Below are 22,601 nucleotides of genomic sequence, written 5' to 3'. Positions count from 1 at the left end.
TTTCACTGGATCCTACCTTTCTGACTGATAACAGTTTTAGGGAACACTGAATCCCTATAAAGTCAACCCCATTTTTTCTGTAACTGTCAGTAATAGTTAATGAACAGGAGTAGAGAGTAGGAATAAATTGACAGTTCTTACACTGCTGGGATACGAGAAGCATGGTCTACCAATTGGGTATTGGGACATGTGCTTTTTAAATTGCTATGTGGTTTGTTACTCCTGCTAGCTAGAGAGAAGAGACAAAGCAGGAACAATCTCAATGTTTACAATAAATCATTAACTACAGACTAGGCCAGTTAAGAAGAAACTCATACAGAACTAAATTGTCTCATCACTGGGACATCTTTCTATCCTATAAGTCAAGTTTTAAGGTGTAATCAATAATATGTCACTAGAAATATATAAAAATTATAAAATGTTTATTTTACATAGTGGTTCAAATTTCCAATTAGTTATTCAACTTTCCCACTGAACAGAAACATAGGAGCGCAAGAACAAATAATGTATTTTATACCCCTGACTAATTGTTAAAATAACTTTTCTTCTTTAAAAAATTAGCTCAGCTCAGTGACAATTTTTAATTGGTAGAATCTATTTTTCCTTATTTAACAAAGCTGTGCTTAGAAAATAGGATTATATACAGAACTGGAATATAAAATTGTACATATTCATTTGTATCTAATGAACTTTGAAAAACCCATTTTAAAAATGTGTAGATACACATACACATACAGCAGCAAAATAACTCTGAAGATGTCATTTTTTGGAGTCTGGCTATTTCTGTTGCAACCTAAAATTATTTTCTTTAGGCTTGAGATGGTAGAGAAATGCTTGATATTCCTTTTGGGGGGAAATGTGCAATATAGTTGTGCTCATCCACAATCACATAGCAAAATTTCTTTAATAGACACCAAATAACAGTATTTTTACATTGCCAGTATTTCCACATATACAGCATATGTTCTACTTAACCCACCTCTTCTTAAATCTCTTGATCTTATTTTTAAAGGTATGTAACATTTTCTAAAAATCCAAATATATACGGCATTTGTTTCTGTACATTTATGTGCAAATTCACCTGATGAAATACAGACAGTGAACCCTACAGATTCAGCTTCCGGTTACATGATGTAAGTGCCATCTTTGTAGTATTTCATGGATTCCATTTGTTTTGTCATCGCAAGGACATCTTGAAATCCTGTACTGAGGCCAGACATATGCTGAAAATAGGCTTCTTTTTCCACTTGGACAGTTAAATTATTAACTCCAGCATCCTTAAGAATTGCTGAAACCTGAACAGAATAAAAATACGACCATCACATCTTCAGGAAATGTTTATTTGGAGCTCTAAGAAACACAATCTTGCTGCACAAAGGAGAAGTGGTATCACTTTGCATTTGAGATTTACATCCTCCCCTCCACAAAGAATTGCATGAACCAATAAGATTGCATGCGAGTCCTATTGAGCTCAAATGACTACCTAGAATCTATTCTTTCCAAGCACAACTAAAGAGAAAAAATGGATACTGGAGAGAGCATGGTGCAGGACCAGGTCTACAAACTATGATGGAAAGTATATTTTGCAGTTATGCAATGATAAGCATAGAAGACGCAGGGATGAGGACTAGAACACACTATTCCACCCCAGACATGGCTCTATTTATAGTTTGTCTGTCTTGGAGGCTCAGTGTGCTCTTACTGCAACTTCTTCTGAAGAATACAGAACAAAAACTGAAGTTTGTTTTAAATTTCCCCACCATTTATTGAAATCCCAGGCCATTCAAAATATACATGTGTTGCGATGCTTCTAAAAAGGTGTCAGCCCCAGAGACTAATACACCCTGGTAAAGACAAGGACGCAGTAAGATTTTTCCACCAATAGTTAGCTGCTGCATTTTGCAGTAGCTGGGCTTCCAGACACACAGAGCATATCGCTCTGTGTCTTGGAGTCATGGATGCAAGAATCTCCATGGCCAAGTGACCCATGTCCAAAAATGGCTGTAGTTGGCACACCAGCCCAGTCACTGAGGTCCTCAGGGCAGTCACTGTTAACGGTCCCCCATTGCTTAGACACATGGAATGCATCCACCAGGAGCCATGCATTCAGTATTGTGCAGAACTCCCAGCTGAGGTCAGAGAGCACCCTGCTCCACCTTGTTGGATGTTCAGGCACTTGGTGAATATGCTTTTTTAAAAAAAATAAAATTCAGCAAGCATAATAATAATAATGATGATGATAATAATTTTTATTTCTACCCCACCCATCTGGCTGGGTTTCCCCAGCCACTCTGGGCAGCTTCCAACAAAGATTAAAAATACATTAAAATGTCACACATTAAAAACTTCCCTGAACAGGGCTGCCTTCAGATGTCTTCTAAATGTCAGGTAGTTGTTTATCTCTTTGACATCTTATTTTATCTCTGTAACCTTACTGCAAACAATGCAGAAACTGTTGCTTTAAGAGGTGTATAAACTGTTTAAATTAATAAACAACCAGAAGCGGGTGGAAAAGCACCATTTCACACCTTCACTGCTGGAACATGCTGCAGAGATGGTGAAGAAATGAGGCCCCAGTTTGCCAAAACACCTGCCCAGCTGAATATGGAATCTCACAGAAAGTGTAAGAGCAGAAAAATCTACAGAGCACCATGAGCAATATCCAGCAGTCGCTATTACAGAGGTGGCTGTCAGCTTATAATATACCATCTAGTTTACGCTGCCGAGTGCCCACATACACAACTGTGTGGAGAAATCTAAAAGAATGAACTAGTTCTGTGGGCCTTGGTAGGCGAAGTGCGAACACACGAAGTTACCTGCTGTATAATTCTCTGCTCCATCACTTCTGACATTACTTGCACATGTATAGTGCCTGCCACAACATTAGCAGAATGACACCAAAAATGAGGATCCCTATAGGATATGACACCATCAATTTTCTGGATCTGTAAAAAACCCCAAAAAACATTTCTATACATATGCAGAACTTGTAATAGTATTTTTTTCACTGTTTGATGTTACCGCTCTCTCGGTACCTGGTTTTCACTAAATCACAGTTATATAATAAAAGAATCATTGTATTAAAGTATCAGCACATATTTGTGAAGGCAAGCCTTATTTCAAAGATAGTGTAATGCTTTAAATTCTATACTCTTTAAATTGCACACTATTCTCCTCAGTGCATCTGAACGCCTTGGAAGATTCTTAGTCTGCAAGTTAATACATTAGCAGGATTTTAAAAAACACTTGTAATGTTATATACAATGTGTAAACTTGGAGGTAATTAGAGATAAAGATTTTATAGACATGCATATATGAAAATAATACAAAGGAACCAGGGGAAGGAGGGGAGGGAAATTGGGGGATTCAAGTAATCCGAGAATGTGGATTTAAAATTGATTGTTTACATAGTTGTTTTAAATATGTTTTGTTTTTTCTTTAATGCAATGATTTTGTCTTTGTGAAAATTAATAAAAATATTATATATATATAGAGAGAGAGAGATTCTTAGTCTGAGTAGCAGCTTCTGACATAAGTGGTAGAATAAACTGTACTGTTTTTTGGGCGGGGGGAAGTAATCTGAACTCTGTAGTTTTGCAAAGGTTGCTGATTGAAAGTGAACAAACCTAAAAACAAGGCCCTTTCCAAAAGGATGTTATGTGGCTGACAATGAGGAGTACTTAAAACGTCCTGCAGAAATTCTAAATTTCATGACACATGAGCAAATGTGAAGAAAACCCCCCCAAGGGGCAGTAAATTCTAACCTTTTCCAAAGCCATGTGCAGATCTTTCTCATGCTCTAGTGGCAGCCTCAACAAGAGTACCTGACAGGCATCTTTTATCAGTGGGATCACACTGAGAAAAATCAATGTAGCAATAAAGAGGGAGCAAAGGGGATCGGCTATCAACCAGCCAAACTGCTGAATGAGTATTGTTGATATGATCACGCCAACGCTGCCAAGGGTGTCTGCCAAGACATGCAGAAATACTCCTGAAACAAACAAACAAAAATTTCCCAGATCATTAATACATAATTTGGCAGTTAAACAGACATTAACAGTGAGCATGCATTGGAAAAGCACAACATGACCTGATATGCCAACGTACTCCTATCATCGTATTGGACCCTTTAAACTGACCATTCTATTATGAAATCTTTAAAAACCAAACAACCTTATTACAACTTCCCTTTTAGTACTGTCCCCCTCCCCCCATAAATTTGCAAAAAACCCCAAAACCCAACCACCTTACTGCCCCCCACTTACCTCTCATGTTGGCATTCATGCCACCTCCCAGTGCCCCATGCGAGTGTCCGTGATTATGATTGTGCCCATGGTCACTATGGGAATGGCTGTGGCTATGGCCGTGTCCATGGTGGGAATGGCTGTGGTCGTGTGCATGGCATCCTCCCCGAGAAGGCCCATGGGAGTGGGCGTGGCTAAAGGCACAGATACCAACAAGGTTTACTATCAATCCTCCAACAGAGACAGGCTGCATGAGGGAGAGACAGAGAATCTTTAAACTGTTTACTCCTTTTAACTGTGCCAAGCGGGGACGACGACAAACACATACAGTATAAAGCAGGGGTGGCCTTCCAGATGCTGGATTCAAATTCCCATCAGCTCCAGCCAGCATTGCCAATGGTCAGGGGTGATGGGAGTTACAGTACAACAACATCTGGAGGACCACAGGTTCTCTACCCTGGCTTAGGGGGAGAGATGGGAAGCCGGGGGGGTGGGGGGGAGGAGAGGAGAGATAAATAAATAGGAATAAGAGGGTGGAATTATGTGGCCCAGTTCAGAAGCATTACATCTGTGCTGGCTCTATGTAACTGAACAGTTGCAAGCATGTACAATATTAAGACCTTTTTCAGAAAACAAGGACCTATTTGTACTTTAGCAGGAAAAGTGAAGATGAGAGCATCTTCCTAAACAGTGGCTATAGCCTTTGCCCTGGAGGAAAAGCGTTATGACTGTTAAGGGTAAGAATTTCCAGCCAAGTATTATTTATTGCCTCTCATATGCATTGCAATCTTATGGAAACAACTGTGAAATGAACAGAGCTGGTGCACCAGAGCAATGTTTGAGAGATTAAAACTTTTTTTGTTTCTACCATACAGATCAGAATTTTTAAGAGCAATAAATCAAGTATTAACAGAAAATAAGGTTATAAACTCACAGTCAGCATATTGGTATCAATGTCTGGAGGATCAACTAGCCTGGCCACAGACTCGATGAAGACAAAGAAAGCTATTACCATGAGAAAAAGGCCATTAATAAACCCAGAGAGAATTTCTACACGGCCAAACCTGGAATTAAGAAAGTGAGGAATAAAAAATCATTTGGAATGTAAAAAAAGAATAAAAGACATATAAAAACAATTCCAAAGTAGTCTAATAATTGAATTATGCTAAACCCTGAACTATTTTGCCAGAAAACCCATGATTATTCAACCAATGAAGTCAATTAGCCTGATGTATATGACTTTGCTTGACTTCCAGGCTTACTCTATTACACAAATTGCTAATGTGTAACAAGAAAGTGACATTTTTTTGTCAGGCTGCTATGTTTCTCAGAAAGATATGTATGAGAAAGAGAGACAAGAATCTTCAGGAAGTAATACTAAGCAGTTCTGATTTTCTGGGATAAAAGGGATGGCTAAATGGGAAGGTTTTTATGTTTTTCCATTTGACATTTCCCCCTCAAAACTTTGGAATGGAAAATAAATAAATACAAATGTATACAAAATCAATTCCACAGTAGCCAAATAATTGCCTTGTTGTGAGAAGTGTTTGATTAGACTCTAATATGTGACTGGGGTAGTTTAACCTGGAAAGCTTGTTTTCACAACATAATCCCCCACAAACCTTCATTAATATTGGATGCTACCTTATACGAAGCCAATCCATTGAGCCACCTAGCTCAGAATTGTCTACACTGGCCTGCAACATTTTTCTAGGGTTTCAAACAACCACCTTTCCCAACCCTACCTGGGCAAGTCACTGACTGAACCTGGGACCTTTTACATAAAAAGCACTTGCTCTGTCAATGAGCTACAGTCCTTCTACATCTCGTGCTATTTCAGCTAGTATTAATAGGTCTTTATAATTAGTTCAACATACATACCCATAGGAGAATATGCGAGTTGCTTTCCATCTAGTCATCAGTGCTGCAAACAGACCCATAACTAAAGCTGAACAGTCAAAAAGCATGTGAAATCCATCTGAGATTAAACCTAGGCTGTTGGTCCACACACCATAAAATAATTCCACAAAAGTAAAAGCCTAGAACAAAAGTGAATAACAGAGATTTCATTGTGAAAATGATACATAAAACTACTCATTGAAGCATGTGCCTGACATATTTTGAAACTCCCCTTTTTGCAACTCCAGTCTGAGGAGAGGGGCTCACATATAATGAGGAAATCAAAACTTCCACACACTACTCAGTGTAACAATATGAAAATTGCAGTCTTAAAATGTCTGCTTCTGTTAAAACGAGGACATGGAAAAATGCTTTATTTCCTTTTACCTTTTATGAAAGAATGTTATCAACATTTTGGAATAACTTAGAAATGAACTTTGAAAATAGTAAAATCACAGAACTGTAGTGAGGATCATCTACCGTATTTTTCGCTCCATAGGACGCACCTAGTTTTTTTTGGGGGGGGGGGAATAAAGAAAAATGTTTTTATTTCCCCCCCAGGCACGGGGGAAGCCCGAGCTTCCCCCGACCCCAGCCCTGAGAACAGTCTGCTATCCACAAACCTAGGGAGCCCGGCGGGAAGTCACGCCGGTCTCCCCAGGCTTGCGGAGAGCTGCGCGAAGCCCAGGCACGCTCTTCAGCGCGCCCCAGGCTTCAGAATGCAGGCAGCTCTGCGCAACCCTTGGGAGACCGGCGCAACTTCGAGCCAGGCTCCCTAGGGTTGCGCAGAGCTGCGCGAAGCCCGGGACTGCAGGCAGCTCTGCACAGCCCTCGGGAGACCGGCGCGAAGTCGCGCCAGTCTCCCGAGGGTTGCGCAGAGCTTCCTGAAGCCTGGAGAGCAAGAGGGGTTGGTGTGCACTGACCCCTCTCGCTCTCCAGGCTCAGCAAAAGCCTGCATTCGCCCCATAGGACGCACACACATTTCCCCTTCATTTTTGGAGGGGAAAAAGTGTGTCCTATAGGGCGAAAAATACGGTAGTTTAGTCCAGCCCCCTGCAATGCAGGAAGATGCAGTTGTCCCAACCTTGGTGGTGGTGGTGGTGGGGTTTCAAACCTTCGACCTTGGGGTTATCAGCATGATGGTCTAACCAACTGAGCTACTGTTCCAGTTAATGATCTATTGAAGTTTCTTTCGTTACTGAAAGTAATAGTGTATGCAACAAATTAAAAGTTTACGAAGGGAACAAAGATGCCTTAACAGGGCTAGTGACAAAGTAGTGGCTTGGAGAACAGGTCAAGATGCCAGTCATTTGCAGAGGGAAGCATGCAGAAATCAGACACTTCCCCACTCCCCCTTGAAATGAAGGAATATCAACTAAAGCATCCATGCCAGTTGGCCACACAATCTCTGCTTAAAAACTTCCAATGATGGAGAGACCACCACCTTCCATTGCATATCTGGTCTTAAAACCTAAGTTTACCCCCACTTCACCAAAACCAGAAATAATTTCCTCAAAGGGATTAAAAAAACAACCAACTTACCAGATTTAGGCACAGAAAATAGAAGATCTGCCTTGAGTCAGACTCCTCAAGAATTTGTTTCAGCGATTCTTTAATAAATCGAGGTAAGGACTGAGAGCTGTGTTGCAAGGCATCCCCCATAAAATTGTACAATGGTATTCCCTCAGGAGAATAGCCTATAAGAGTGCCTTTCTGTCCTTTTCGTGTTGGGGAGGAGAGAATATTGGCAGCTGAAGAGAAAGCATATGTTGTTTACGTTTTGTAACAGTCCTGTAACACAGGGTTGTACCCAATGTTAGTCCAACTCAAGGAAGACCCATTGGAATGAATATGGCTAACTTCGGTTCATTGATTTCAATGAGACTTACCCCCAAGTATAACTTCACTGTATACAACCCATAAGCATTTTAGCTACAAACAAGAACTGGAACATTTGTGCACCTGCTAATCACTCAGAATGTGGCAAGAGAATTCAAGGTCCATGATACTTTGCATGTTTAATGCAGAGATTTTTGCAAAACTATTGCTCATTCATCCTGTTTGCTGGGGGAGAAAAGTCTCAGGTGTGAAGGCCAAATGAATTGACCCCTAATCTGGGTTTGATGCAGCCTCAATCCTATGGTCATATTAACCAAAGCTGAAATTTCCAAAGGGGGTGGCTCAGGGAATACAGAGAAAAAGCTAACTCTAGAAGTAAAGGCAGGGGTTATTACCTCAAGCTTTCATGGAAAGGCTGTACCTTTTAGAAGCTGACCAATGTTTCCACAAGCAGTTAAGTAAGAGAGAAGTGACAACCCACAAACCTAGTCCTATTTTAAAACACTTGTACAAGTGCAAAAGCCAATGATCAGTTTAGAACTGTCTACATACAAACTATATAGAAGAAACAGAGGAACAATTTCCCATTGTATCACTACAATTGTGAAGGATCAAATAAGTTGTCCCTTAAGATCATAATGCAAATGAAAGCTAAGACCACAAATTCTGTGATAACAAGGCATGTTGAATTTCTTTCTATCCAAATAAGAAACAGTCCTAAGCACATGTCACCATTCTTCTGAAGTTACTAATACGTACACAAAATGAAGAAAATGGTACTGACTACCACTCCTCCAGAAATAACATGCTCTGTGGTTTCCTGATGTGTTGGTCTGTTGATAGCTCGAAGCTGGTCTGTTATTGGATGTGTCCAAAAGTTGCCAAGAAGTAGAGCACTAATGAAAATGAGAAAGGATCCGTAACGAGCACACTTTGAGACTTCTATCTTGATGGAACACACAGATTCTACGTAGAAGTCCAAAACCACGACAAAAAAGATAACTGTGATGAAGGGCATGATGAGAGAAGACCAGGATTCTACTTTACTCTGCAATAAAAAGATGCAAACATTCAATTCCGGTGGCAAAAACAAGTTTGCATTCACAGTAGTTGTGGTTATAAATCTAGTTGCCAGAAAGCCATTTGTCAGTGGTTATGCTACTTACCTCTGTTGTCAGAGATAAAACAATCACCCAGGGACTCAAAAGGAAGACAGAAACAAGATGAGACAGTGCTTGAAGACGTTTGGCTCCACCAATATCTACTGAGAGCTTTCGGGAAGCTGTGTGAAAACCAACTTTACAGCATAATGCTAACACTAGCAAAATTACTCCACCCTGCAAAGGAAGGGAGAGTAATATCAGTATACTTAAGAATCACACATTGTAAATCTATTTTAAATATTATTTTGATAGGCCCAGAAAACACTACTTTTTTTCCTGCCACCTTATTTGGTGCACAGAAATTCTATGCATAGGGGATTCTTAGTCTCTCAACTGCACATACATTACTGGCAGCTTCCAATACTGGAACATAGTTAATAAAATTAATCCTTATACTGTTCCAATGGCATCCATGCTTATATTTCCTAAATAAAAATTCTAGTCTATTATGATAAACAAACATAGCTAAAACTGGAGCAAGCTAAATTAAAAATGTGTGTGATTGTCTATAACAGGACCTATTTGCATGCTACCTTAAGTGTTCTATGCTGTTCTATATTAAATGTGTTTCATTTTCTCTATGTTACTAAGAATGTTCTGCAAAAGTTTAAAAGTAACAAAATTCAGCAACTCATTCCTATTTATTTTTTTCTGACCAATTATAATGTGCAAGATGGACTCCATGGTTAGATCCCAGTAAGTATTTCAACAGTGGAATGGAAATTACAAGATGCCTTTATATCTGCATGCTAAGGTTCTAGGAACTCCGCAACCTTTTATCAATGGACAGAATTTTGATTGAAATAAGCTGTGCATGGAAAAAGACTGAGGGTGAAGAACAGGCAGCTTATGAAGTGCTGAGCATTAGCAGCTGCTAAAATCACACCAGTATGTTATGTTATCGTACGCCAAACTTGATGGTGTATTTTAATCGTTACTTATTTTTAAATGGTTATTGTTCTCAAGTAAGAATGCCGTTACTGAAATGACCCTTTAAGCGACAAATAAAACACGCACACCTGTTGCACATATCTGAAAACTGCTGCTGAAACGAATCAACAAAGCAATGCAACAGAACCGGAAGACATTTAAGAACTGCACTATTGCCATGAGCAAGCCATTCAAGGCTCCTAACATTATGTACTTTGTGCACTTTTTCAACAGTTCATCATATGAGCAGCATTTACCTTATGATCGGCAACTCCTAAGAAAGCGATGATTGTGTAAAGTAAGTGTGTCAGAGCACTGTCATGGTGTCCTTCAGCTAAAGAAAGTAAAGGTCAGGAAAATTCTGCAATGGAGTCCTACCCCTACCTTTCAGTCATAAACAGATATGAGCAGACAAGTATGAAAAGCACTCCCATCTTTGTGAATAGCTTCCTTGAATAAATTAAACAAAGCTTAATAACTATAGGAAGGGAAGCATAGGAGGTTAAGAATTCATGTGACCTAAATTGAATGGTACACATTTCACAGAAGACACTTCTCTTGAAAATACTCCCGTAAGAATTAGAAACAATACACAGGAATTTAAACTGCACAAAAGAGAAAACTGATATTTTGCAGTACAGTCACAAAACTATGCCAGAAAATATTTTTTCATTAGCAGTAATCAGTGTCTAAATTAAATTGGGTAGTTGGAACATAATTTTATCCCTTACACACGGTCAGAAAGGATACGATGTTCTGCAATTTTAGCCATGAGGTCATCATTATCAAAAAGCAAAAGACAGATCACAGCAATAATGAAAAAGGCCACACCTCTTGTCTGAAAAACAAAAAATAGCAATAGGAAAGCTGATCAGGAAAGCAGGAAAACAGAAATATGCCAAGAACTTTCAATAAAATTTAATTCAATATACCTCTGGATTGGTGGGTGAGGCAGGGAACAGAGGGAATTAAATCTGCCTTGATGTAGGTTATCTTGATAAACTGAATACAATATACTGTGCTTTGAATTTCTTTGACCTTCATTAGAATAATTCCTGGTATAATGAATCTTAATTATAGTCTTAAAAGGTTTTTCCACCAAGACTGTAAACACTCCATGAAGGAGTATTTTAAAATTACAAAATTACAGTTAGGTAGATATTCTTATGAATTTTAGACAAATGCTATGGTCACTTCTTTTATATTCCAAAACATGTGGGATATTTTCACAAAATAAATGGCTAACCTTTGCTGGTCCTCCTCCTGAACTTGTGAACAGTACGCTGAGCAGTGAAATGACAACAATATCGCTGTGCTCAAAAAGCAACAAAGTTCTGCAAAACAAGAGATACAAATCTCATTTATGACAAACAGTAAATAGAAATAATTTTAACATGCATGAATTGGGTTAAAATTTAGTCTGAACAAGCAATTAAATAGATGCATTTAGCTACAATTCTAATTTTCAGTGGCAGATCTAGTAGTAATAATTTTTTTAGATTTATTTTTTAAAAAAAATTATGGTGTACATCTGAATATCAAGAAATCATTACCACCAATATTTCAGTAATGCTACACACCTATCTAAAAATAGTTGATTTAAGTGTCATCACAAAAAAGAGGAAGAGTCACTGTGAAGCTGTGTGAGCTTTGTGTGGTTTCTTATTGCTATAATCATCTGAATGACTTCCTGGATTCCTACTAACCAAACGGTTACAACAATATCTGAATATAGGCTTGCCAAGCATCATACAAACCACCATCATACAAGGCCAGTCTCAAGAACATCATTGTGGTCTCCATGGAAACCGAATTATTCTGAAATTTCTATGATTTCTACATTTGGGAAGTGGTGCTTTGAAGCTACGACAGCCAGCTGATTGTTGAGGCCCAATTGTCAGGACTTGTGCCCGCAGAACTTAATTTCAATCCACAGCGGTGAAAATGGGTTACCTGGTGTCAGAATGTCAGGTGACAGGTGGGGTGGTCTGCAGGGGGTAGAAAAGGTAAGGATCTGGACTGCTAGCCTGATCCAGTTCTGTACCCGTTCTTTATGTGAATAAACAAGTTGTCATTTTAGATATCTACAGTAAGTACCATGACAAGAATATATTTACCTTAAAGGTCCACATAGGGTGAGGCCAAAAAACCACAAGAGGGAAATTACACAGCCAACGACAGCATGTTTAACTATTTTGATCCACTGTAAGAGAAAACATAATCCCAATCATTAGAAATAACCATTACCAGTTAACATTTCAACTGCTGATTTTACTTGGGATATACAATTCAAATGAGGTCAAATTAACAACCTAAGCATCATTACCATGACTCTATTCCGCAGGCTAGAAATGACTGCTTCTCACCTGCTCTGCCAACCCACTTGATTTCTTTGCTGGGTGCACAAGAAAGGGCTTCATCCCATGAATGTCCAGCACAGAAACTCAGCAGACTGGTAGCTCTTTCCCAGTCTTTCCCAGCCACCACCACACCATATTTCTATGCTGGATGAGCTTATTCACCTGCTGCATGCCTAGCAAAGAAAGAAAGCAGGCTGTCCATTCAGCTGCCACCAATCTCCTTGATGCTGGGCATGTAAGAGGAAACTCATTTCCTGTGCAACTAGCAGACATGGACCGTGGGATGTCAGAGGAGCAGCTGAATGCTTCATTCCTTCCCAAGCAGGCTGCTTAGCCTCTATGCAGATGGTTAAGGAGGTTAAGTGCTGCTCTTCACATCCAGCATAGCAATGCAGTGAGCTGACAGGGAAATCAAGCACTGTCTTCCATCTAGTTCATTCAGAAATTCCTAGTCAATCTATGACAACCAGTTGAGTGGGATGCTTTCAACACAGAGTAGAGCAGATCCATAGTTTTTAGCAACCTCAACTAAGGCTTCTATGGGAAAATCCTCACATTGTTTAACCCAAACATGTGTGTCAATTTGTCCTAAAAGCCACTTGCTTGGAGAGCTATTATTTGGAGTCTTTAACTGAGCAAAGAAGTAGGGCTTTATGCAACCCAGCACTCATGAGGACAATATCAACTTCAGCCTGTAACATGGCAGATAGGCTACCATTAGCTACCGCAATAAGATTTGACAAATTGATTCCCTTTCTTCTATGGTATCTAGATCTTCAAATTTCCACATATAACCTAATGTCCATATAATTATTCAAACCACAGGCACTTTAAGTATTCGAAATGCAGAGAACTAGTCTCCAAATTAACTTTAAACTGACAATCTTGGTAATTATTTACTTTTAAAATACTTTTCAGACACCCCCCCCCCAAATACTATATCTTCTTAGCTTCACAAGAGCATTGTCCAGATAAAAATCATAATGACAAATCTCTTGAACAGTTTGATTGATTTAATACAGCCACAGGGAAGTTTATTGACATAGCACAAGTATTTCCACTCCCCACAAAATAAAGTATCAAATAATACAATTCCGTGTACTATATCAAGGGTAGGGAACCGTTTTTGCTCTGTGGGCTACATTTTATTAGGATAGTCACAAGCCAAATTTGACAGGCGGGCAGACAGCTATAGGGAGCCTTTTAAATATGATACAGTGGAACCTTGGTTGTTGAACGCTTTGGAAGCCGAACAATTCGGAACCCGAACGCCAACAATCCAGAAGTGAATGCTTCCGTTTTCAAATGCGCCTTGGAAGTCTAATGGCTTCTGAGGCGCTTTTCTCCATTTTTTAAAAGGAATTTGCTGACCAGCAATTGCACCTGGTTGTCGAACATTTCGGAAGTTGAATGGTCTTTCGGAATAAATTACCTTCGACAACAGAGGTTCCACTGTAGTGGACATGAGCCCGCTGCAGAACTGCTGAAATTTTTTCAAATTGGCAAAATGTACCTTAATAAGCAGAATTACTCCACCATCCCATGTGCATACCCAGAAATCATAACGGCCAATATGATTAAACCTAAGCTGATAAAAGTACAAAGTTCCCCCATAGGATGCAACTTTCAAAAGTTCTATAGGGAACAAATCCATTGAGGAACTACTATGCAAGCTCCACTAAAATAAGAACTAATGCTCTTGCACAACTTTTATTCATTTCCATGTAGCCGTGGCCCCAAGGCAGCAAGAAGTTTCCCATGAGGAGAAAAGTAGTTTTAGTTCTTAAAGTTTACATTTTAGAAGAACAAGCTACATATATAAACCACATCTATAATACTCACCTGATGTCTGGTGACAGGTTTTCCAGATGAAAATGGTTTTTGAAATAAAATCATAAAAAATGCCGACCTATGAAAAATTGGGATTTCCATTAAATCAAGTGAAATTACAGTTTATAGAAGGCAAGTGTTCAAACCAACACTGGCTATGTGTTTTAAAATACTTATTTTAAGTATCAGTACATTTGGAATCTTAATCCTACAAAACAGAAAATGAGCTCTTAGCCACTAAAGGTAAAGGGAACCCTGACCGTTAGGTCCAGTTGTGACCGACTCTGGGGTTACGCGCTCATCTTGCTTTATTGGCCAAAGGAGCCGGCGTACAGCTTCTGGGTCATGTGGCCAGCATGACTAAGCTGCTTCTGGCGAACCAGAGCAGCGCACGGAAATGCTGTTTACCTTCCTGCCGGAGCGGTACCTATTTATCTACTTGCACTTTTTGACGTGCTTTCAAACTGCTAGGTTGGCAGGAGCAGGGACCAAGCAATGGGAGCTCACCCCGTCGCAGGGATTCGAACTGCCGACCTTCCGATCGGCAAGTCCTAGGCTCTGTGGTTTAACCCACAGCTCCACCCGCATCCCCTCTTAGCCACTAGTTTGGTCCAAAACAGCTTGCAAACATACTTCTGACCATGGTTCTAAACAGTGGTTTGGTACCAATTATGTTCAGCGAAAACACTGGTGCAGATGAATACCAACTAGTTAGCTGTGAAAATAAATGAGGACAAGAGGGATTTGCTTTGTTGACTACGAGGCATCACATCTGAACCTACAGACCTCCGGATATAGGGCGGTATATAAATTCAATAAATAATAATAATAATAATAATAATAATACATTATCAACTGTAAATCTATGATTAGTAAAAAAGCAAGTTATAAAATTAATAAAGATATAAAATTAACCTCAATAGAAGTTGCTGTAATCAAAAGTCAACTTACCCAAGCTTCACTATGAAGATAAACTGTACAAGGTGAACTACTTTCAGGAGGTCATAAGATTCAAACAATCCTAAAGCCTTCAAAAACTTAGTTAAGCACAGTAACACAATATATTTAGTCAGGCTGGGGAGAGAAAAAGGGAAAAAAGTTTTATGATATATTGGAAAGCATTTAGATATGAAAATTTAAATATATTCAATTTATATTATTCTAAAAAGCAAACATTTAGAGCACCATGTCAATAAACACAACTTACTCTTGATCATAATATTTAATTGCCCCTGGCAGATAACTTTTTGTGCCTAAACAAAAGGTTGAACAAAAACAAAACTATGGGGCCTGGATGTGTCTGTTTACTCTTCAAAGCATCCTTATACTGGAATACTATGAAATAGATAATTTCAGCTCAACATTGTTTATCAAATGCTGTAGTGTTGATGTGTCAAAATGTATGCAGTTATATGCCTGGAGCACAAAACGCTTTATCACTATGGATTTTTGTGCTCCAATATTTAAAAGAACAAGATGACTTCTGGGATAGGAGGCACTGCAACCAGCCTGCCAGTCATTGCATGCGCCATAGAACTTGAACTCTGGGTCTGGGAATGTGTGAATGGAACAAGCATGCTTCTATGCAACTCAAAATACTGCTTACTTAACATGGTTGGTCTACTAAAAGATAACCTTAGCAAACAAGTGAGCCTAGTTATCCAACAGCCACCTGTGCAACTGAACTAAACAGATGAAACCTATATAGGGAAGCTAGATCCAGAGATTGTGAAGCTTTCATGCTGCTTCACAAGCTACCAAACTCGTACACACTCCCCACTTGCAAGTCATCACAGATGACTATCCTACCTACATGCACTTTGCTGTGCACATACTGCTGTGTGAGATATGCATACCAGCAGGAAAATTATATATTGCAATCTACTTGCAGAAACCATGTTACTTCTGTGTAGGAGTTTGACAATGTGTTAAATGGCTCCTGGGAGTTGCACAGAATGGAGAACTAGCTACACAGAATGGAAAACTAGACACAAAATCTCAGCAGCTGTCCAATTTGGGATTTTCCCTATTAAACACAAGGTTTAGATATAGGATCACATTCTGGGTTTGGACCTGTCACTAGGCCAGCCAGATGCAAAGAAGAGACATGTGTGTAGCTCCTATATCTTTACCATAGAGGCAATCTGGGAGACGCAGCATGACATGTAAAAATATTGGATACAGGAGGAAAAATCTAACCATATCTCAGGAGTTTCCCGATTCCACATAACTATCTAAGTTTTAAATTCCAAAGAAGGGCAGCTTTGTTCATTTCTTTCAGCAAGAGCACCAAGTCTCGTGACACAACAGGTTTCTTTGGGCACAAACTTCCAGAACCCAATTTACCGTTAGGCACTACATCGGATGGCGTGGACTCCAACTCACCAAAGCCTATGCCCTAAGAAGCTGGCAAGCCTTCAAAGAGAGCACAAGGTTCTTCATTGTTTGAGCGGGTCAGAGTGACTGCTCTCTTTCTGATAACAATAGGAGCCCTTGAGCACTTATTCAACAGTATAGGGCAGGGGTAGGCAACCTAAGGCCTGTGGGCCGAATGCGGCCCGATCGCCTTCTCAATCCGGCCCACGGATGGTCTGGGAATCAGCATGTTTTTACATGAGTAGAATGTGTCCTTTTATTTAAAATGCATCTCTGGGTTATTTGTGGGGCCTGCCTGGTGTTTTTACGTGAGTAGAATGTGTGCTTTTATTCAAAATTTACCTCTGGGTTATTTGTGGGGCATAGGAATTCGTTCATTTTTCTCTCTCTTCAAAATATAGTCCGGCCTGGTCTGAGGGACGGTGGAAAAAGGTTGCTGACCCCTGGTATAGGAAGTCCTGTGCTCCTTCAACCTGGCATCCCTAACACAGCTGTCAACTTTCCCCTTTTCTTGCGAGGTATCCTATTCGGAATAAGGGAATTTCCCTTAAAAAGGGGGAAACCTTGACAGCTATGATCCCTAATCTTAGCCTGGACGGCCGGGCATAGCTCAAGACAATGCCCGGGTCCTTCTGAGCCTAGGCCAGCCTTCCCTGCAGAGCAGGCCGAGCATAGGAAGCTGCCTTACACCGAGAGGCCCATCTTAGCTCAGCATGGTCCGCCCTGACTGGCAGCGGCTGCCCAGGATGAGGCACCTCTTGACCCTCCCTGGAGGCGCCGGGGATTCAACCCGGGATGCTCCGCCCCTTGGCCGTCTCCCTCCGCGCCCCCTAAGCACGCCTGTCGGGGTGAGTTTGGGGGCGCCCCCCCTCGAGCCCCCCAGGCCCTGCCTCAGGCGGGAGCCCCTCTGCCCGCTCCACCCCCGGCGCAGGCCGTTACCGGGCGCTGGGCACGTCCACGGGCCCCAGCCGCCCGCCTCCGGGCAGGACCTCGCCGCCGCCGCATTTCTCCTCCATCGCCGGCTCTCGGGCCGGGCCTCCTCAGCCGCCGCCGCCTTCGCTCCCGGCGCGGGGCTGCCTCATCCTCCGCGGGCTGAGGGCCGGCTCCGCCAACCGGCAAGGCCCGCGGGCAGGCCTGGGCCCGCAGCGGAACAGGAAGAGGCTGGGAAACGGCAGAGCCACGTCCTCACTTGACGCCGGAACTGCCGATCCGGGAGGTTGGGAGAGCGCCGGATCCTTGGGGGGGGTGGAGGAGGAAACGCACGATGCCTTTAACGACTACGCTCCCCCTCCCCTCCCGTTGGCTAAATGGATTCGCCCAGCCAGGGCTCATAGAGAAAAGAATGCGGTGCAGCGCCACCTATCGGCCGAAAGTCGGCGGTGTTTCTCCAAGCTGCCCGGTTTTCTAGCACAGGTATGTCGAAGCTTTGGCCGCCGGATGTAGTTGCTGAACTACAATTCCCATCAGCCCCAGCAAGCGCGGCCAGGCATGATGGTAGTTCAGGAAAGCACCTGGCGGCTCTGAGGTTCCCCCATACCTGTACTCGGAAGTAAGCGCGCCACTTCCACCGAGTTTATAGAAGTCCAAGAAGCCGCGTTATGCTGGCCAGGCTCTTTGTCGGTCTAGCCCAGTATTTTATCTTTTCTGGCTGGCAGCTGTGGCTTTCTAGGATCTGCGTCAGGAAATGGCCTTTCCATTTGCCGCCGGGGTATCTGATCCACCTGTTGGGATCTTCATGTAAAGCTTGTCCATGAGCTGTTGCCCTTCCCCAAAGTTCAGTAGGGCTTCGTTCTCAAATAAATGTGGGCACAGGACACACATTTACTCAGAAGTAAGTCCTGATGAGTTCAATGGAGCAACCGCCTCCTGGGGCTTCTCGAGGCTGCGTTTTTTTTTTTTTTTTAAAGATATTTATTAGGATTTTCAAAATATTACAAAATAGAAAAAGAAAAAAGAAAAATACAAAATAAAAGTAGTTAAAAACAATTCAGTCTTTCAATCACTTATCTTTCATTTGCTTATTTCCCGGACCTCCTCACGCCTTCCTTTTCTGTATTCCAATTCAGTTTGTTAGTTCAGCAAATCCCTCCCCTCTTTGTTTATCCTAGTCTTCAATCTTAAAGTATTGTAACATTAGATTTTTGCCTATTAATAGTCCATTTTTTCATATTCCCTTATAACATTACAGCTAAAAACCACTTAGTTTCTATCCAACATCATTCTAACATTCATTAATTTTACAATATTTCTGTAAATAGTCTTTGACCTTTTTCCAATCTTCTTCCACCGACTCTTCTCCCTGGTCTCGGATTCTGCCAGTCATTTCTGCCAGTTCCATATAGTCCATCACCTTCATCTGCCATTCTTCCAAGGTGGGTAGATCTTGTGTCTTCCAATACTTTGCAATAAGTATTCTTGCTGCTGTTGTGGCATACATAAAGAAAGTTCTATCCTTCTTTGGCACCAATTGGCCGACCTTCTCGAGGCTGCGTTTATTGAGCATTCATCCTGATTTACTGAGCACCCTGATTCGCTTGCACAAAGCAAGCTTAGGTGATTCCCAGGCTAAACAGTAGTACCTCGGGTTACATACGCTTCAGGTTACATACGCTTCAGGTTACAGACTCTGCTAACCCAGAAATAGTGCTATAGGTTAAGCACATTGCAGGATTATTGTAAGAATTACATCAATATACTGCATCTGTAGTGCATCAAACACTTAAAAGTGCTATATAAATGCTGTTAACAATTTTCCTTCCTCCCCAAAACTGAACAGTCTCAAGTTATTACAGTGGTACCTCGGGTTACAGATGCTTCAGGTTACAGTCACTTCAGGTTACAGACTCCACTAACCCAGAAATAGTACCTCAGGGTAAGAATTTTGCTTCAGGATGAGAACAGAAATCATGCTCCGGTGGTGCAGCGGCAGCAGGAGGCCCCATTAGCTAAAGTGGTGCTTCAGGTTAAGAACAGTTTCAGGTTAAGTACTGACCTCCGGAACGAATTAAGTACTTAACCCGAGGTACCACTGTACTCAGCATTCATTCTGACTTGTCAGCAGAGAGGTGATGCGACAACGAACATTTATCCCGATTTCACCCTAGTTTGCCTTGTGCGGTGGTTATACACCCTCCTATTAACCTATTATTCTCTCCCCCCCCCCCACTTTTTAGTGCATTTCCCCATCACTTTAGGTGCCTCCAGACTCTCACTGTTTTCTGTGAGGGTTTAAAACACACATCATAACTTTAGGTTTGGATCTTTGTTGTTGTTTAGTCGTTTAGTCGTGTCCGACTCTTCGTGACCCCATGGACCAGAGCACGCCAGGCACTTCTGTCCTCCACTGCCTCCCGCAGTTTGATCAAACTCATGCTAGTAGCTTCAAGAACACCATCCAACCATCTCATCCTCTGTCGTCTCCTTCTCCTTGTGCCCTCCATCTTTCCCAACATCAGGGTCTTTTCCAGGGAGTCTTCTCTTCTCATGAGGTGGCCAAAGTATTGGAGCCTCAGCTTCAAGATCTGTCCTTCCAGTGAGCGCTCAGGACTGATTTCCTTAAGAATGGATAGGTTTGATCTTCTTGCAGTCCATGGGACTCTCAAGAGTCTCCTCCAGCACCATAATTCAAAAGCATCAATTCTTCGGCGATCAGCCTTCTTTATGGTCCAGCTCTCACTTCCATACATTACTACTGGGAAAACCATGGCTTTAACTATACGGACCTTTGTTGGCAAGGTGATGTCTCTGCTTTTTAATATGCTGTCTAGGTTTGCCATCGCCTTTCTCCCAAGGAGCAGGCATCTTTTAATTTCGTGACTGCTGTCACCATCTGCAGTGATCATGGAGCCCAAGAAAGTAAAATCTCTTACTGCCTCCATTTCTTCCCCTTCTATTTGCCAGGAGGTGATGGGACCAGTGGCCTTGATCTTCATTTTTTTGATGTTGAGCTTCAGACCATATTTTGCGCTCTCTTCTTTCATCCTCAATAAAAGGTTCTTTAATTCCTCCTCACTTTCTGCCATCAAGGTTGTGTCATCTTCATATCTGAGGTTGTTGATATTTCTTTCGGCAATCTTAATTCCGGCTTGGGATTCATCCAGCCCAGCCTTTTGCATGATGAATTCTGCATATAAGTTAAATAAGCAGGGAGACAATATACAGCCTTGCCGTACTCCTTTCCCAATTTTGAACCAATCAGTTGTTCCATATCCAGTTCTAACTGTAGCTTCTTGTCCCACATAGAGATTTCTCAGGAGACAGATGAGGTGATCAGGCACTCCCATTTCTTTAAGAACTTGCCATAGTTTGCTGTGGTCGACACAGTCAAAGGCTTTTGTATAGTCAATGAAGCAGAAGTAGATGTCTTTCTGGAACTCTCTAGCTTTCTCCATAATCCAGCGCATGTTTGCAATTTGGTCTCTGGTTCCTCTGCCTCTTTTAAATCCAGCTTGCACTTCTGGGAGTTCTCGGTCCACATACTGCTTAAGCCTGCCTTGTAGAATTTTAAGCATAACCTTGCTAGTGTGTGAAATGAGTGCAATTGTGCGGTAGTTGGAGCATTCTTTGGCACTGCCTTTCTTTGGGATTGGGATGTAGACTGATCTTCTCCAATCCTCTGGCCACTGCTGAGTTTTCCAAACTTGCTGGCATATTGAGTGTAGCACCTTAACAGCATCATCTTTTAAAATTTTAAATAGTTCAGCTGGAATACCATCACTTCCACTGGCCTTGTTATTTGCAGTGCTTTCTAAGGCCCATTTGACTTCACTCTCCAGGATGTCTGGCTCAAGGTCAGCAGCCACACTACCTGGGGTGTACGAGACATCCATTTATTTCTGGTATAGTTCCTCTGTGTATTCTTGTCACCTCTTCTTGATGTCTTCTGCTTCTGTTAGGTCCTTACCACTTTTGTCCTTTATTATGGTAATCTTTGTACGAAATGTTCCTTTCATATTTCCGATTTTCTTGAACAGATCTCTAGTTCTTCCCATTCTGTTGTTTTCCTCTATTTCTTTACATTGCTCGTTTAAGAAGGCCTTCTTGTCTCTCCTTGCTATTCTTTGGAAATCTGCATTCAATTTCCTGTATCTTTCACTATCTCCCTCGCATTTTGCTTGCCTTCTCTCCCCCGCTATTTGTAAGGCCTCGTTGGACAGCCACTTTGCTTTCTTGCATTTCCTTTTCATTGGGATGGTTTTAGTTGCTGCCTCCTGTATAATGTTGCGAGCCTCCACCCATAGTTCTTCAGGCACTCTGTCCAGCAAATCTAAATCCTTAAACCTGTTCCTCACAGGTTTCGATCTTTAAAGTGAACTAAATAGCTTTGCTCCCTTTGTGCAGTGATTGGGGAGGGATTGGACTCCAAACTCCCATCAGCCACAGCCAGCATGGCTGATGGGAGGGAGCTGCAGTCCAGGAACATCTGAAGGGCTGCAGATCCTAGGGCAATAAATCAACTTTAAAATAACAACAGTAACCAACAGCAGGCTAAACCTGGTATGTTTACAAATAAGAGCCCAAGAAGAGCCTGCTGGATCAGGCCAGTGGCCCATCTAGTCCAGCATCCTGTTCTCACCATGGCCAACCAAATGCCCATAGGAAACCAGCAAGCCTTGTAGGGTTTCCCATTTCTCACATTTACCAGTTCCTCATATTTATGTCCTAAACCACCAGCCATATTACATGCAGATTGCTGCAGAGTGATTCCATCTTTATTTCCATTCCTTGTTTCTGTCTTCCTGGTGAATGTATTTGCATGCGGAACAGATGGCAACAGACCTGTATTTGTTTTGTTATTGTTACTCTTTATTTCATCGTTTAGATACATTTAAAAAAAAATGTAATATGGAATAGGCTTTTTCTAAACGCACAAAATCCCTTTAAAAAGTGGATTTCTTGCAACAACTTTAATCTACTTTAATTGTACAAAGCTCTTATTACTGGTGCCCAACTGAATCCTG

The 22,601-nt window shown here is 41.4% G+C and overlaps 1 protein-coding gene and 1 long non-coding RNA gene across 2 annotated transcripts; one reads left to right on the top strand and one right to left on the bottom strand.

Annotated features, from left to right (window-relative positions):
* Positions 1-405: 405 nt before the first annotated feature.
* On the bottom strand, positions 406-17,824 carry SLC30A5 (solute carrier family 30 member 5). Its single transcript, XM_080972582.1, has 16 exons — positions 17,581-17,824; positions 15,217-15,339; positions 14,278-14,344; positions 12,193-12,278; positions 11,322-11,409; positions 10,826-10,913; positions 10,333-10,409; positions 9,149-9,319; positions 8,742-9,030; positions 7,686-7,894; positions 6,126-6,283; positions 5,179-5,308; positions 4,266-4,491; positions 3,765-3,991; positions 2,817-2,945; positions 406-1,295 (listed from the first exon to the last, which is right to left on the bottom strand). The coding sequence occupies exons 1-16, from the start codon at positions 17,655-17,657 to the stop codon at positions 1,125-1,127; spliced, it is 2,316 nt and encodes a 771-aa protein (XP_080828708.1). The 5' UTR covers positions 17,658-17,824; the 3' UTR covers positions 406-1,124.
* A 1,308-nt stretch (positions 17,825-19,132) lies between these two features.
* Positions 19,133-22,046, top strand: LOC308458546. Its single transcript, XR_013977543.1, has 3 exons — positions 19,133-19,216; positions 19,680-19,893; positions 21,935-22,046. It is a non-coding gene; the product is annotated as an uncharacterized lncRNA (long non-coding RNA).
* Positions 22,047-22,601: the final 555 nt, after the last annotated feature.

The sequence above is a fragment of the Podarcis pityusensis genome (genome assembly GCF_964106645.2).
Source record: "Podarcis pityusensis genome assembly, chromosome: 11".
NCBI classification, from domain to species: Eukaryota; Metazoa; Chordata; class Lepidosauria; order Squamata; family Lacertidae; genus Podarcis; species Podarcis pityusensis.
This window is presented reverse-complemented; position numbering and strand designations above follow the sequence as displayed.

Excerpts from the sequence above, each read along its gene's own strand:
- SLC30A5 (XM_080972582.1), bottom strand. The coding sequence starts at position 17,657 with ATGGAGGAGAAATGCGGCGGCGGCGAGGTCCTGCCCGGAGGCGGGCGG. Across the intron at positions 10,410-10,825 it reads GGCTAAAATTGCAGAACATC|CTGAAGGACACCATGACAGT; the intron begins GTATCCTTTCTG and ends TACTTTCTTTAG. Across the intron at positions 3,992-4,265 it reads CATGAATGCCAACATGAGAG|GAGTATTTCTGCATGTCTTG; the intron begins GTAAGTGGGGGG and ends TGTTTGTTTCAG.